At 44.5% G+C, this 14915-nt stretch overlaps 1 protein-coding gene across 1 annotated transcript; it reads right to left on the bottom strand.

Annotated features, from left to right (window-relative positions):
• Nucleotides 1-4909: 4909 nt before the first annotated feature.
• Nucleotides 4910-5992, bottom strand: neurod2 (neuronal differentiation 2). Its single transcript, XM_038990421.1, has one exon. The coding sequence runs from the start codon at nt 5990-5992 to the stop codon at nt 4910-4912; it is 1083 nt and encodes a 360-aa protein (XP_038846349.1).
• Between the last annotated feature and the right edge of the window lie 8923 nt (nt 5993-14915).

The raw sequence follows: 14915 nt of genomic DNA, 5'->3' as shown, positions 1-14915 counted from the left end.
TATATGTATATATATATATACATATATATATTTGCTTAAAGCAATTATAACATCAAATTTGGTGCCCACAAGGGTTGGTTAAAAACAAATGAATGATTTTATAATGACCATATACGTTTTATTGGTAGGCCTAGGTCTACACCAAAATCAATATTGTTGATAATTAATAGCAAAGATAATAATCATATTACATATTGGATGTCAGCAATAATGTATTATTATTTTAATCATTATGAGTATCCTATTCGTATTTTATCTGTTTCTCTGCAAATCTTCCGGCTTCCATGTTTCTATCACTTTAACATTAATATCAGTTAATGTAGATCTAATTTATGTTTAAAAAATTAACTTGATATTTTGGTTATGTTAACCTGTCATGAAGGCTATGCACAGCAAAATGGGGTTGGTTTTATTTTCATCAGGCCCCATAGGCCTACTGAGAGAACACCATATTTGGCACAGAACACATCTCTTTCTCCCTTTCAGAAATGCCCAGACAACTGTTCTGCTGTTTACAGTAAAAGGTGCAAGGTCGTCATTTAAAAAATAAAATAAAATGTAAAAAATTAAGGTCACTTTTGTTCGGGAACGCGCACATGAACCATTCTTAATAAAGCCTATAACGTTTGAGAATAATGAACAGATGCCGCTGAATTAGGAAAGAAATACTCGCCCCTCCCAGAAGTACCACTTTGGCCGGGCGCGCTGGCTGGCACGTGGCACAGCTGGCAGAGCGAGGGCGGTCTCCTCTTCCCGTGCTTAGCCTACTGGTGCTGAGACATTTAGCGTTTTGGCAGCGGTCGCCACCACCCAATGCCAACCACCCGCCCCCAAAACTGTATCCTACATTACAGTTAAAGTGAAGGGATAGCACAAAAAGGGGTGCACGCCCCGCTCTTTCCTTATGTGTCCTTTATGGCCCGCCCTTCACCCTCGACCGTGGAATGAAACTTTTTTTCTTAGAGGCTTAAACTTCACTGAATTCCAAATGACGAGACCGTTAAAGCGTATTTGTTAGAAGCGAGCCCTAGGCATAGGCCTATAGGTTGCCTGAGTTCAGCATTTAGCCAATAGGATAGGCCTCAAGTTTAGATTAAAATAGGTCGGGGCCTCTTTTCCCAGAGCCTTCATATCGTTAAGATCGTTAGAACCGTCTTGTGATGTATCATTAGTGGCCTAGCGGATCTGTTTCCCAGAGCTTTCGTCAGTAACGTTGCTCTTAAAAACCTTAGCACATCTACGAGTGATCCAGACCAGTCCTAGACCAGCCAAAGTGCATCGTTTTTTTTGCCATTCCGCGTCTTTTTATTCACAGAAGATCTCTGCTAAACATAGAATAAAGATGTTTAGGCTGGTATCCATGTGACTGACCGCCGATAACTTCACAACGAAGTTGGCTACAAATACAAAGGTGCCAAAATATTTGCCATTCTTACAAACAAGTGAAAGATAAAACGAAACTTCAAATGAAAACCGATATGACTGTTTTTAAAGATTAATAGGCAACATGGGAATGTATATTTCAATCATATTGTTAGATTTTGCCAGTAGGCTACTCTCTGTCATTTTTTCATCAATATGTTTCATGATGTGTGACAATGTGTGCGTAATAATATGACAAATCTGTGATTTAGTGCCCTAATATTGGGTAAGTATAATAAGCCGCCTCAATATTTGCAACCATAGGTGGTTATGTCTCTCTAGGAGCTGATCCGTCGTCAGTATTCTGGAATAAATAGTGTTCAGGTAAGATTTTATTTTCTTTCGATCCTATCAGAATCGACACATGGTGTAAAGACGCACTTAGTGAACGTTCTCTCTCTCTGCGTGCTTGTTTGAGAAACACTTAAACACTTAACACTTCGTAATTAACGACGCAACTGGTACGATCATCATAATGCTTACATCGCAACTGGGAAAGGAGGCCCAGGTCATTAGGCTGCAATATTGTTGTAATTCATCGCAGTTTTATATTTTTCCACTTTATACGACTGTAAATTGGGGAATGTATAAAGATAACACCACATGTTATTTTAGATAGGCATATTGAAATCACACACTTGCATTCGCGACCTAATCAGCTGTCTCGTGCAACCTGTGGCCTGCCGCACGCCCTTCTCATTGTTGAGGACGTTCAGTGAATTCTTCTTAATAGTGATAGGTGAACGGCACATCGACGACGAGTATGCCTGTAAATATGGTTATTCTATAAAGTCATTGTAAATGAATATAATTCAATTACTATTCATATCTGTTGGTGGGAGTGCGATATTTTTGTTTGGTCCAGACACTTACATTTGAGGACCTGCCAAGTTGTAGCATAGCAAGCTGTTTTCTTGAATGTGGTGGGCCTTTGCCTCGCCAAAGTGCCTTTGACCCCTCTGATGTTAAAACGCTAAAATATTAGGCACGAAAAAATATATGTTTTGTTTCAGGCAAATATAATTTGTCAGAGGTAGACCGAGGCTAGCTCTCATACATAGGCTACTAAAGGCTATTGAACTTCTTATTGATCGTTTTATTGCCTGAACAGGCCCACATTTGCCTGTTATTTTAGGCCATTATTTTAGCATGTTTCACCTCTATTTCTCTGCATATTCTGAGCAATCGGACTATTGTATTTGATATAAACAAATAAAATAAAAACTTTAGGTGCTAGATTTTGAACAGAAAATAAGTTACGAAGAAATATATCTGTGCAACACAGTATATTAGGCTAATTATTCCCTTTTTGTTTAAGGGGCAGTCCTTGATGGGCCAGACCCCTCTTCGTGCTCCCCAGTGCCCGCTGCTTATCATACGGACGGACGGTGGAACATTTGGGTCCCGGGGCAGCGGTCCAAAGTGACGGGTCCTTTCAGTAAGTCACCACCACTGATAACATTAAATCCAACATGCTTATAAAGGATTAACCATCTACAAACACACATGGTTCTGTGCTGTCAAATGGGAATATTGTAAGCAATATTATATAATTCGCATTGGCCACCACATTTCTAAAGAAAGATATAGCCTACATGTTGTCATAAATGTGTCTTGCATTTGTTAGCTCGGCGAGAATGCTACGTTTTTAGAAGCTGTGCATGGTGGTTAATTTTGTTCAAATAAAATGATTCGTTGCAACTGGTGTTAAAATACATATAATACATCAAATACAAGCATTTCGCTGCACCTGCTTTAACATCTACTGATCTGTGTACGCGACAAATAAACGTTGATTAGATTTGACTCTTATTTTCAAATATGTAAATAAACGAAGGTCTGCAATGAATTGCATATATTCAATTAACTGGGGAAATAAGTTTGTTTGAAATATATTAAACATATGTTGTTGTTTTTTTATATCCCTAAACCAAAAATAGTAGAGGAAAGGCTGGTGTAATTTCTCCACATCTATATGCTGAGAGCAATTTGCGATATGTCTTTATGTCCCATAAAGAAAAGATAAACATGAAAATGGTCAGTTGTCCTCAATGGGGGGAGGGGCGAAGGGGGGCATTGGGCAGCTGATCAAGTATTGTAATGTGATAAGGTTTAGAAATAAATATTGGGTTGAGTTTGTTTTGCAGTAGGTCTAATAGTGTAGCAATGTGTCGTCTAACACTAGGCTCCAAGTATATATCATTGGCCTATCAGCCATTTTTCTAGCTCGACTCAATCAGTTTCCTATTTCATTTCCTCTCTTTAAATGATCCAAAAATTGTATTTGTTGTATTTTGTTCCCATCATAAATGTGTGTTATCTGATTAATAGGCTACTATCATTTATATCCCATGTCGTATCATTGTGTAGCCAGACCACATTGATTCTAAAAGAATCATCATATTGGAACTCAAAGCCTAAATTAGCATTAGTCAAATTTCCATCAGTCAACTTTTAAGTAACTTAGTATGGTTTCTCTAGTTTAGAGGGATAGGCATATACAATTTGGCGATTAACCGTAATTAGAATGCAGTGAGTGGCTCAAAATTGGTACCAAAATTAGTTCAAAGAAAATTGAAAGTTACACGGAAAGTCTCCATAGCTATAGGTTCAGGCGTGAATCGTGATGTTTGTGAATGCTTATTTGCCTGAAGGCAATTTACTTGTAAGTGGGTAAATTAAAAGATTAAGTCACAGACAGTAAACAAAAAATGTGTCTAACTGAATAACGTTTACATGAAGGGTTGGTCGAATCTCTCGTTCATTAAACTTGAGGGGGAAAACACAGATGGAAAAGAACTAGATGAAAACAAGGTTAGACTACAGGCCTATTCCTTAAACAGGGATCTCAAGCTTGGTCATTTGAATGATAAATTGTTATTCGTTTCAATAATGGATTTGGAAACGAATCTGCTGCAGAAAGTGGTTGTTGTCCCTAAAATAATGTTTTGATTAACTCAGTTCTTATGAATTAGCCTACTCACGTGGAATACCCTGTGTACCCCAAATCATTTATTTGAGATGATACCATTATGGAGTCCTTGCCGTTCAGTTTACAGACCCCCCCCCCCCCCCCCCCCCCCCCCCCCAATATATCAAGTCAGAAAGAACTTCTATGGTCAATCACCGCATGTCAGACAGTTATAAAATATCGTTTTATTTTTTTTTCATCATAGCATGTTTCGTTCATGTAGGCCTATACATCATTTGTTTTGATTGCACTCATATTCTGCATACAGGTCGACATTTGATTGGAGATATTGATTTCTGACACACCTTAAAATGTACATGGTGATAGTTCAGGAATGACATCAATAAAACAGAGGACCAACATTGACAATATAGGGCTTTTTCTCTCAATTCCTGCCACCTCATCTCCCATCCTCTAAAAACCTCATCCAGTGTCAAAATGGGTAGACTATTATAACATTAGGATTGTCATTTGGGTATTTAGGGGTCCGCTAGGTTTGTTCGGGTTTTGGAGGATTCAGTTGTGAAAGAAGGCGTTCAGTTCCTCGTACACGGGCGCCCTGTCATGGTGTAAGTGAACGTCATGAAACGGCGGCGGCACGTTTTCAGAGTGCGCGGAACCGCTGCGCGCTCCCGAGGGGCCAAACGCTAGGCCGTGGGCAGCAGGTGCCCGAGATGCAGACAGTCCAGAATAGTGCATAGCATAGTGATAGTTCCTGTCTGCATCCGGTGACACAGACTCCTGTTGCCTCACGGAAAAGTTGCCGTTGACGCACACAGGCGGACTGTGATGGCCCTCGTAGTCAGGGCTGTTGTACTCCGGGGAGACGGCCCCTGGGTAGACCGCGTCGCCGTAGCCGTAGTTATGGGTCCTCATATGCCCACTGGAGCCGGGTTGGCACTGAGGGCTAGACAGACGGGGACACGGGTAGGAGTATGGGTGCACGGAGAAAGAGGAGTTGGGGACATGGAACCGGGCCCCGTCAGGACACTGCTCTGTCAAGAAGTTCCGAGAGTTGAGCTGCAGACAACCAGCAACTAGATTCGTGGTGGGCTGGGATAGGCCCTTGCACAGTGTCTGTACGTAGGATACCACATCTGGCCTTTTACCATTGCGCAATATCTCTCCGAGCGCCCAAATGTAATTCTTAGCTAGTCTCAGCGTCTCTATCTTGGATAGTTTTTGCGTTTTGGAATAACATGGGACGACTTTACGCAAATTGTCCAGTGCAGAGTTCAAATCGTGCATGCGCGTTCTCTCTCGTGCATTGGCTTTCTGACGCCGCACTTTGGAGCGCTCAATCCTTGCTGGCGTCATCTTGCGTTTCTTTGGGCCGCGCTTTTTGGGTTTGTCTCCCCCCTCGTTCTCATCCCCGCAGTCCTCATCGTCGACGTCATCGTCGTCGTCGTCGTCATCCCCAGCCATCTCGGACTGATCCCGGCTGCTTCCCTCTCTGGCGTCGCCGTCATCCAAGTCGTCGTCTTCCAGGTGACCCAGGTCGTCCTCCTTGGTTTTGGAGTCCTCGCCCTCGCTGTCGTCCACCCAACCCGAGAGCTTCTGGACATCCGGCAGAACCTCGCTGAATAGCCTTGTCAACATGGTGGCACTGGAAAACATCGCAAGACAGATGAGCACAAAAGGCCTAGAGAAGCAGTTTCAGACAGTGCATAGGTGTATAGGCTATGTATTATCCGAATATAGATTTGTGTTTATACAAATATTGATTTTGATTGACAGACGAGATGCAACAAAAAATGTAAATTGATTGAATAAAAATACTGTGAGAGAATAAGTTTTATAGGCATATAAGCCATAATAGTTGAATGCAAAGTTCTACATTCCTTTAGACCTATGTGTGCACTTGAGCCAACTTCTATAGGCCTGTAATATAATATGCTAATGTGATAATAAGAATACAATGTATTTGCATAAAAACAATACTTTTAGACATATTGTTAATTCATAAGTGTAAAATTACTTTGATTACTCGTCAAAAAATAACATATGATTAAATATTTCAATCTTAGTTGCCTAATTAATTTTGTACGTCCTGTAGGCTAATTAAAGTTGTAGGCTAACAGCTGTAGCCTACATTCACACATTTGGGGGGTTTCTGTTGCTATAGAGGGGCGACAGACGCGACCCAACGAAAGCTCTTCCCCAATTCCCCGTGCACGTGCCTTGGCGTGCCCTCTCACAGCATGTTTCTGCGGTGCTGGTCCTATTATAAGGTCCCAAGGGGCACATTGGGCGTCGGGTAGACCCATTCACCCCATTCCGCATCCCCCCACTATTTCTGGCCACATTCCAACACAGGCAGAATAAATTGTGGAATTTTCAAATATACGCACATTTCTGATAATATTCACGCTTTACTTAATTATTCGCATTGAGTTAGAACCATTTCCACGCATATGTGACTATCAAGCAGATTCCGTTTTCAAAAAGATTTGTGGAGGAGGGTATCAGGATTTGGAAAAAGAGGATAAAATCAGCTGGGGAAAACTACGCTAAGAGTTAGGCCTAATTACAATTAACAGGTTAATTATGTGTAAGAATAGAGATTTTCTACTGATCGAAATGAATAGAAAATCACGATGCTCCTCAATGAATTGATAGACTGAAAACGATTCTACCTCCAAACAAGAAGCTTCCATTTCAACTGATTTATTCTATTGGTCTTGGCACAACAGGATCCAAGTCCACAATACATCATGCCAAATAAATGCATTAATCTATCAATCTATTTTAGATAAATCATTCAACGTTGATATTAGAAAATAGTTCTTAAATCACTTTTAGAGTTCCAAATATTGCGATCATGTTAAGAAAAACGTAATGCCTCTTGTAGGCTAATGAGCCCAGCTGTGCATGTTAGTGCGTGGATTTATTTTTCTAATCATATAAGTACAATGTAATTAACGCAAACCAATACCTGTCAATTAACCTACATGTAACTCTATAGAGAATCACTCCCATAGTGCTCTGCATGGACACACACACACACACACGCACACGCACACGCACACACACCATGATTTCCTTTTATTTAGATTTTAGGTTCTGTCCCGAAATGTCTCCATTTCAAACGGAGATAAGATTTAAGGGACTTTAAAGTGTCCCAACCCCCTCTCAAAGCAAATGACACAGCTCCATCGATAAGCCTGCTATATGAGTAGAATAATGCGTGTAGATCTTTAGGAGACTGTATGTCGAATTGATAGTTTATTAAATGCTTAGCTAGATTATTAAATACAGTCTTCCGCGCTGTGGGATCAATCCCCTCCCGTGTTCGCATTAAATGATAGCTCCAATAAAGAGCTGGGAGCAGGATTAAATTGTATCTTTGATTAGATCTGCCACACTTGATAGGAGATAAAACAACGAGGAGAGCAGCCTTATATCGCTGAACAACATAATTTGATTAATGCCCAAGATGCGCAGTTGTTTCTCTAACGATAAATTATATGAAATAACAAATGTTCCATTCGACATTTGTGTAAATTCTCTCGTTGGTGTTAATTCCATAATTCGTTTCGGACCATCCCAAAATGTGCAACCTACCGCCGTCTTGGAGCTCGGTGAGAGGCGAAAGCGCGTTTGTTTACACCATCTCCGGGTGGCCAGTCCAAGTCCACACCCCTCCTGCACGGACACTCCAATAGGTGCGGCTGTAGCCTAGCTTGATGCTTCTTCGCTGTGCTATCCCTACCCCAAACGCACAGAGACAGTAGTGTGGCATCCTCTACCAGGGCTGGGTGGGTTACATACCAGTTATGATGCCAGGCCATATGGCTGGCACGTCATTGGCAAGAGCCATCACATGAGCGCGGGTGATTGACATGCGCCCGCATTCACAGAGATTGCATTCCCGAGGGAAGAGGGATTCGCCATCTGTCACTGCGCTCGCGCTCACACAGCCAGAAAGAGAAGGAGAGGCAATGAAAATGGAAGGAGAAAGAGAGTAACAAAAACGGAGAGAGAAGGAATGAAATGTTCTCGTTTGATGTCGTTTTGAAGACCGATTTCACTTCTATCACAGCATAACAATGGACACCCATTTATGAATCTATTTAGGCCTGCATTTAGGCTAAATAACAGGGATTTTATATATCACTGCTTCTTAAAATCAGATCAAATAGTGAATCAATGTGAATTGCACACCAAACCATAGAGTAAACCACATAGACCACCAAGGTACAATTACTTAAATGAGTCAATTGAACCAAGATAATCAGGGCTGTGCTCTGAGAGAGCCCCCTAGCTTAGAGATACCCACAAGATACCCACACGCCTGGCAGGACTAGTGGGCATGGATACTGATGGGTGGTGCCCAAGGTGACACAGACAGACTCACCAGAGTGCAGATGGAGGACAAGGTGGAATGAAAGAGGGGCAAAAGAAGACCGAGCCGAGATAGAGAGAGAAGTCGACCATTCTGTCAACGTTGTCACTCAATGACAGGGCACTTAGAGACTGATGTGTGGCTTTAATTTCTCATCACCAATGTAGTTCATTTGAAGAATATATATTGAGAAAAGATTAAGATCTTCAATAGCCACGCATTCTTTGTGATCGTCCAAACTCTGAACCGGGCAGGGCATCCATCTTGAATTGGGGAGGGAGCAGTGGCGGTTCTAGACCATTTCAACTGGGGGGGCCAAGCTGGGGCCAGTTGTACTGTTAGAGGGGCCAGTTACATTAGAAGTTATTGTTGTCGTATCGTTGTCTTCACTGCATTGCAGGCATTAGCAGGCAAAAGACCATGTTCATAATCATCATCGTTGCCACCGTCTAATAACGGATGTAAAAAAAGAACGATAGCAAAAAATGTGTTATGTAAAAATGATTTCATACTCCACATTTGGGGGGCCACAAGGGGGTCCAAAATTGTTGTCACAGGGGCACTGGCCCCCCCCCCCCCCCCCCCCCCCCCCCAAAACCGCCACTGGGAGGGAGACATACGGACCCAGGTGTCCAATATGTGACAGCATGCATAGTGTAGTGAGTGAAAAAACAATGCAACAATAGCCCTATTCATTTCAATGTGATAATATTGTATATGCTGTGTTGTAATAGCCATGGCCGATATACTTTTCATGATAGCATGACACAGAGCATAATAAATAAGAAGCATCAATGCAGGACACTCAGGAAGCGCTATGCTAATATTGACGTGAAACCTTTTCAAAGGAAATCATATGAATGCCAAAATGATCTGGTTTATAGCTACTGTCAAATATTCTCAGATACCGGCTTTGAGGTCCACAGCACTGCTGGTTTTCAATCTTCCCCTCTATTATGGGACTGATACAGGCCTGTATGGGAAACCAGGTGAGTGGACTCTGGACAATCAAAGACATTCAATCAATCAATTAACTACCAGACAATAAAGACATAGAGCAGTACTGCAGACCACAAGGCTGGGAGTCCAGTGCAAAAAAAAATGAAAATGAAAAATCTGTCCACAGCAGTGTGTCTAGATCCAGATGCTGGTTTTGGCAGGAATCACTAAGTATGGAAAACAAGTGACATGTTGTTAATCTATACTCTTCAATGGGAAAAGAACAAAATAAAACTAAATCAAGTTTAACTGATGTGAAATGGCTAGCTAGTTAGCGGTGGTGCGCGCTAATAGTGTTTCAATTGGGTGACGTCACTCGCTCTGAGACCTGAAGTAGTTGTTCGGGTCGCTGGTTCGAGCCCAGGTAGGGGCGAGGAAATGGACGGAAGCAATACTGTTACATTGGTGCCGTGACCTGGATCACTGGTTGCTGCGGAAAAGGAGGAGGTCAAAAGGGGGTGAGTGTAACCGATGTGAAATGGCTAGCTAGTTAGCGGTGGTGCGCGCTAATAGCGTTTCAATCGGGTGACGTCACTCGCTCTGAGACCTGAAGTAGTTGTTCCCCTTGCTCTGCAAGGGCCGTGGCTTTTGTGGAACGATGGGTAACGATGGGTGACTGTTGTTGATGTGTGCAGAGGGTCCCTGGTTCGAGCCCAGGTAGGGGCGAGGAGAGGGACGGAAGCAATACTGTTACACAAGCATGGTCCTCTTTTATCACTAGTGAGCATTTCTTATGCTCCAGGACTCCCTGGAGAACAGTGGCAATTGTTACTGAGTGAACCATCGTGGCTAAATAACTCAAATCAAATGAAACGATGAATGCTTGTTTTAGATACTTGGGGTAGGCCTATATCTGTCCTGGTATAGATTCATGTTCTGAAGGAAATGACTCCGACTCTTGATGACCATGGATGTCTAAGGGTCTACAATACTTGCGTTTGTAGATCCCCCAGATCTGTCTGCCTGTAAGTTCCAAACACCTTCCTTTATTACATTACCGTGACCATTACAACAGATGACGCTGAATATTGAAATACCTCATGAATAATTAGTCATTATTATGAACTAAGTTTAGTTATAGCCTATGTTATGGGTAAGATGGGAGCAAAGTTAAATAGATGGCCACGGTGCTGGTATGACCAAGGTGCAATTCACCTCTAGGCTATTTCTGCTGGTTGTCGTTGTTGGGGGAAAAGCTTCTGCCCAAAAGTGGATTACTCTCTGGCTGCCAGCTTTAGGATACTTTTTCTTAGAATAAAATAGAATAGAATAGAATATATACTTCATTGTCCATTTGAGAAACAGAAATGTAGGATGTAGAGCAGTTTCACTCAAGGATATAGAGCAGTTTCAGTGTTAAGTGCCTTGCTCAAGTCCACGACGGCAGGAAATGGTACCTGGTATCAGAGACCAGCAGCCCTCAGGTTCCCATAGTTCAGTTTTTAAGCTCGGCCCTAAACCTCTTGGCCGGTGGTTCTCAACCTTTTCTGTTTCGAGGCCCTCATAAAATGCTTTCAGAAAATCTGGGGAACCCCTACTTCAAAGATTGCATTTTTAAGTAAGAGTAAATTGGGATCGGTATTCGATATCAAGACTCAAAATATCAAAACTAACATTGCTTTTAATTTTGTTATACCTGTTAAACAGTACTCTTCTATCAAATGTGAGATATTTCAGCCTTACTGCTGTTATTTTCTACTTGTTAGTTTTCTACCTGGCTTTTCAGGGACCACCTGAAAGCTCTCTGAGGCCCTCCTAGGATCCTAGGCCCCCTAGTTGAGAACCTATCCTGCCAACCTATTATCAGCAATGCTAAAATAAGATAAAGTTGAAGTCGGAAGTTTACATACACCTTAGCCAAATACATTTAAACTCAGTTTTCACAATTCCTGACATTTAATCCTAGTAAAAATTCCCTGTCTTAGGTCAGTTAGGATCACCACTTTATTTTAAGAATGTGAAATGTCAGAATAATAGTAGAGAGAATGATTTATTTCAGCTTTTATTTCTTTCATCACATTCCCAGTGGGTCAGAAGTTTGCATACACTCAATTAGTATTTAGTAGCATTGCCTTTAAATTGTTTAACTTGGGTCAAACATAGCCTCGGGTAGCCTTCCACAAGCTTCCTCCTTGTTCGCACACGCTTTTTCAGTTCTGCCCACAAATTTTTGTATAGGATGAGGTCAGGGCTTTGTGATGGCCACTCCAATACCTTGACTTTGTTGTCCTTAAGCCATTTTCCACAACTTTGGAAGTATGCTTGGGGTCATTGTCCATTTGGATGAACCATTTGCAACCAAGCTTTAACTTCCTGACTGATGTCTTGAGATGTTGCTTCAAAATATCCACATAATTTTCCTCCCTCGTGATGCCATCTATTTTTTGAAGTGCACCAGTCCCTCCTGCAGCAAAGCACCCCCACAACATGATGCTCCCACCCCCGTGCTTCACGGTTGGGATGGTGTTCTTTGGCTTGCAAGCCTCCCCTTTTTCCTCCAAACATAACGATGGTCATTATGGTCAAACAGTTCTATTTTTTTCATCAGACCCGAGGACATTTCTCCAAAAAGTACATGTCCCTATGTGCAGTTGCAAACCATAGACTGGCTTTTTTATGGCGGTTTTGGAGCAGTGGCTTCTTCCTTGCTGAGCGGCCTTTCAGGTTATGTCAATATAGGACTCGTTTTACTGTGAATATAGATACCTTTGTACCTGTTTCCTCCAGCATCTTCACAAGGTCTGTGCTGTTGTTCTGGGATTGATTTGCACTTTTCGCACCAAAGTACGTTCATCTCTAGGAGACAGAACGCGTTTCCTTCCTGAGCGGTATGACGGTGTCACGTTCCTGACCGGTTTTCTGTTATTTTGTATGTGTTTGACGGTCAGGGCGTGAGTTTGGGTGGGTAGTCTATGTTATGTGTTTCTATGTTGGTTAAGGGTGACCTGATATGGCTCTCAATTAGAGGCAGGTGGTTTTCATTTCCTCTGATTGAGAGCCATATTAAGGTAGGTGTTTTCACATTGTTTGTTGTGGGTGGTTGTCTCCTGTGTCAGTGTATGTTACGCCACGCGGGACTGTTTCGGTTTTGTTTGTTCGTTCGTTTTATGTAGTCAGTTTTCCTGTTCTTGCGTTCTTCGTGTTTCATGTAAGTTCGTCGTCCAGGTCTGTCTACGTCGTTTGTTGTTTTGTAATTATTCAAGTGTTCGTCGTGTTTTCTGTTTTGTTTATTAAAAATCATGTCTATTCACAACGCTGCATTTTGGTCTAATCCTTGCTACTCCTCTTCGGATGAGGAGAAGGAGGAAGCCCGTTACAGAACCACCCACCAATCTAGGATCAAGCGGAGTGCAAACGGGCAGCGACAGCAGTGGGAAAAAACCCAGGACTCCTGGACTTGGGAGGAAATCATAGAGGGAAAAGGACCCTGGGCTAAGTTGGGAGTGAATCGCCGCTTTGAGGAGGAGAAGGAGGCAGCCACAGCCCAGGACCACAGATATGAAGGTACGCGGCTAGCAAGGAAGCCCGAGAAGAAACCCCAAAAATTTCTTGGGGGGGGGGCTAAGAGGTAGTGGGCCAAGGGCAGGTAGGAGACCTGCGCCCACTTCTCAGGCTAACCGTGGAGAGCGGGAGTACGGGCAGACACCGTGTTACGCAGTAGAGCGCACGGTGTCTCCTGTACGTGTGCATAGCCCGGTGCGGGTTATTCCACCTCCCCGCACTGGTAGGGCTAGATTGAGCGTTGAGCCGGATGTCATGAAGCCGGCCCTACATATCTGGCCACCAGTACGCCTCCTCGGGCCGGCTTACATGGCACCAGCCTTACGCATGGTGTCCCCGGTTCGCCTACATAGCCCGGTGCGGGTTATTCCACCTCCCCGCACTGGTCGGGCGACGGGGAGTATTCAACCAGGTAAGGTTGGGCAGGCTCAATGCTCAAGGGAGCCAGTACGCCTGCACGGTCCGGTATTTCCGGCGCCACCTTCCCGCCCCAGCCTAGTACCACCAGTGCCTACACCACGCACCAGGCTTCCAGTGCGTTTCCAGAGCCCTGTTCCTCCTCCACGCACTCTCCCTATGGTGCGTGTCTCCAGCCCAGTGCCTCCAGTTCCGGCACCACGCACTAAGCCACCTGTGCGTCTCCAGAGCCCTGTACGCACTGTTCCTTCTCCCCGCGCTCGCCCTGAGGTGCGTGCCCTTAGCCCGGTACCACCAGTGCCGGTACCACGCACCAGGCCTATAGTGCGCTTCGAGAGGTCAGTGTGCCCTGTCCCTGCTCCCCGCACTAGCCTTGAAGTGCGTGTCTCCAGTCCGGTGCCTCCAGTTCCGGCACCACGCACCAGGCCTACAGTGCGCCTCATCCGGCCAGAGCCATCCGTCTGCCCAGTGCCATCTGAGCCATCCGTCTCCCCAGCGCCATCTGAGCCATCCGTCTCCCCAGCGCCATCTGAGCCATCCGTCTCCCCAGCGCCATCTGAGCCATCCGTCTCCCCAGCGCCATCTGAGCCATCCGTCTGCCCAGTGCCGTCTGAGCCATCCGTCTGTCCCGAGCCATTAGAGCCGCCCGTCTGTCCCGAGCCGTCAGAGCCGTTAGTCAGTCAGGAGCCGCTAGAGCCATTTGTCAGTCAGGATCTGCCAGAGCAGCCAACCAGACAGGATCTGCCAGAGCCGCCAACCAGACAGGATCTGCCAGAGCCGCCAACCAGACAGGATCTGCCAGAGCCGCCAGCCAGCCAGGATCTGCCAGAGCCGCCAGCCAGCCATGAGCAGCCAGATCCGCCAGCCAGCCATGAGCAGCCAGATCCGTCAGCCAGCCATGAGCAGCCAGATCCGTCAGCCAGCCATGAGCAGCCAGATCCGTCAGCCAGCCATGAGCAGCCAGATCCGTCAGCCAGCCATGAGCAGCTAGATCCGTCAGCCAGCCATGAGCAGCCAGATCCGTCAGCCAGCCATGAGCTGTCTAGCCAGGATCCGCCGGAGCCGTCTAGCCAGGATCCGCCAGAGCCGTCCAGCCAGGATCCGCCAGAGCCAGCCATCCAGAACTGCCCCTCTATCCTGAGTTGCCCCTCTATCCTGAGCTACCTCTCTATCCTGACCTACCTCTCTATCCTGACCTACCTCTCTGTCTTGAGCTACCTTATCCCGGTGCTGCCCCTTATCTCGACGGTACCCTTTAAA

The sequence above is a fragment of the Salvelinus namaycush genome, chromosome 4, assembly GCF_016432855.1.
Source record: "Salvelinus namaycush isolate Seneca chromosome 4, SaNama_1.0, whole genome shotgun sequence".
Taxonomy (NCBI): Eukaryota; Metazoa; Chordata; class Actinopteri; order Salmoniformes; family Salmonidae; genus Salvelinus; species Salvelinus namaycush.
The sequence above is the reverse complement of the archived record's forward strand: the minus strand, read 5'-3'. Positions and strand labels throughout refer to the sequence as shown.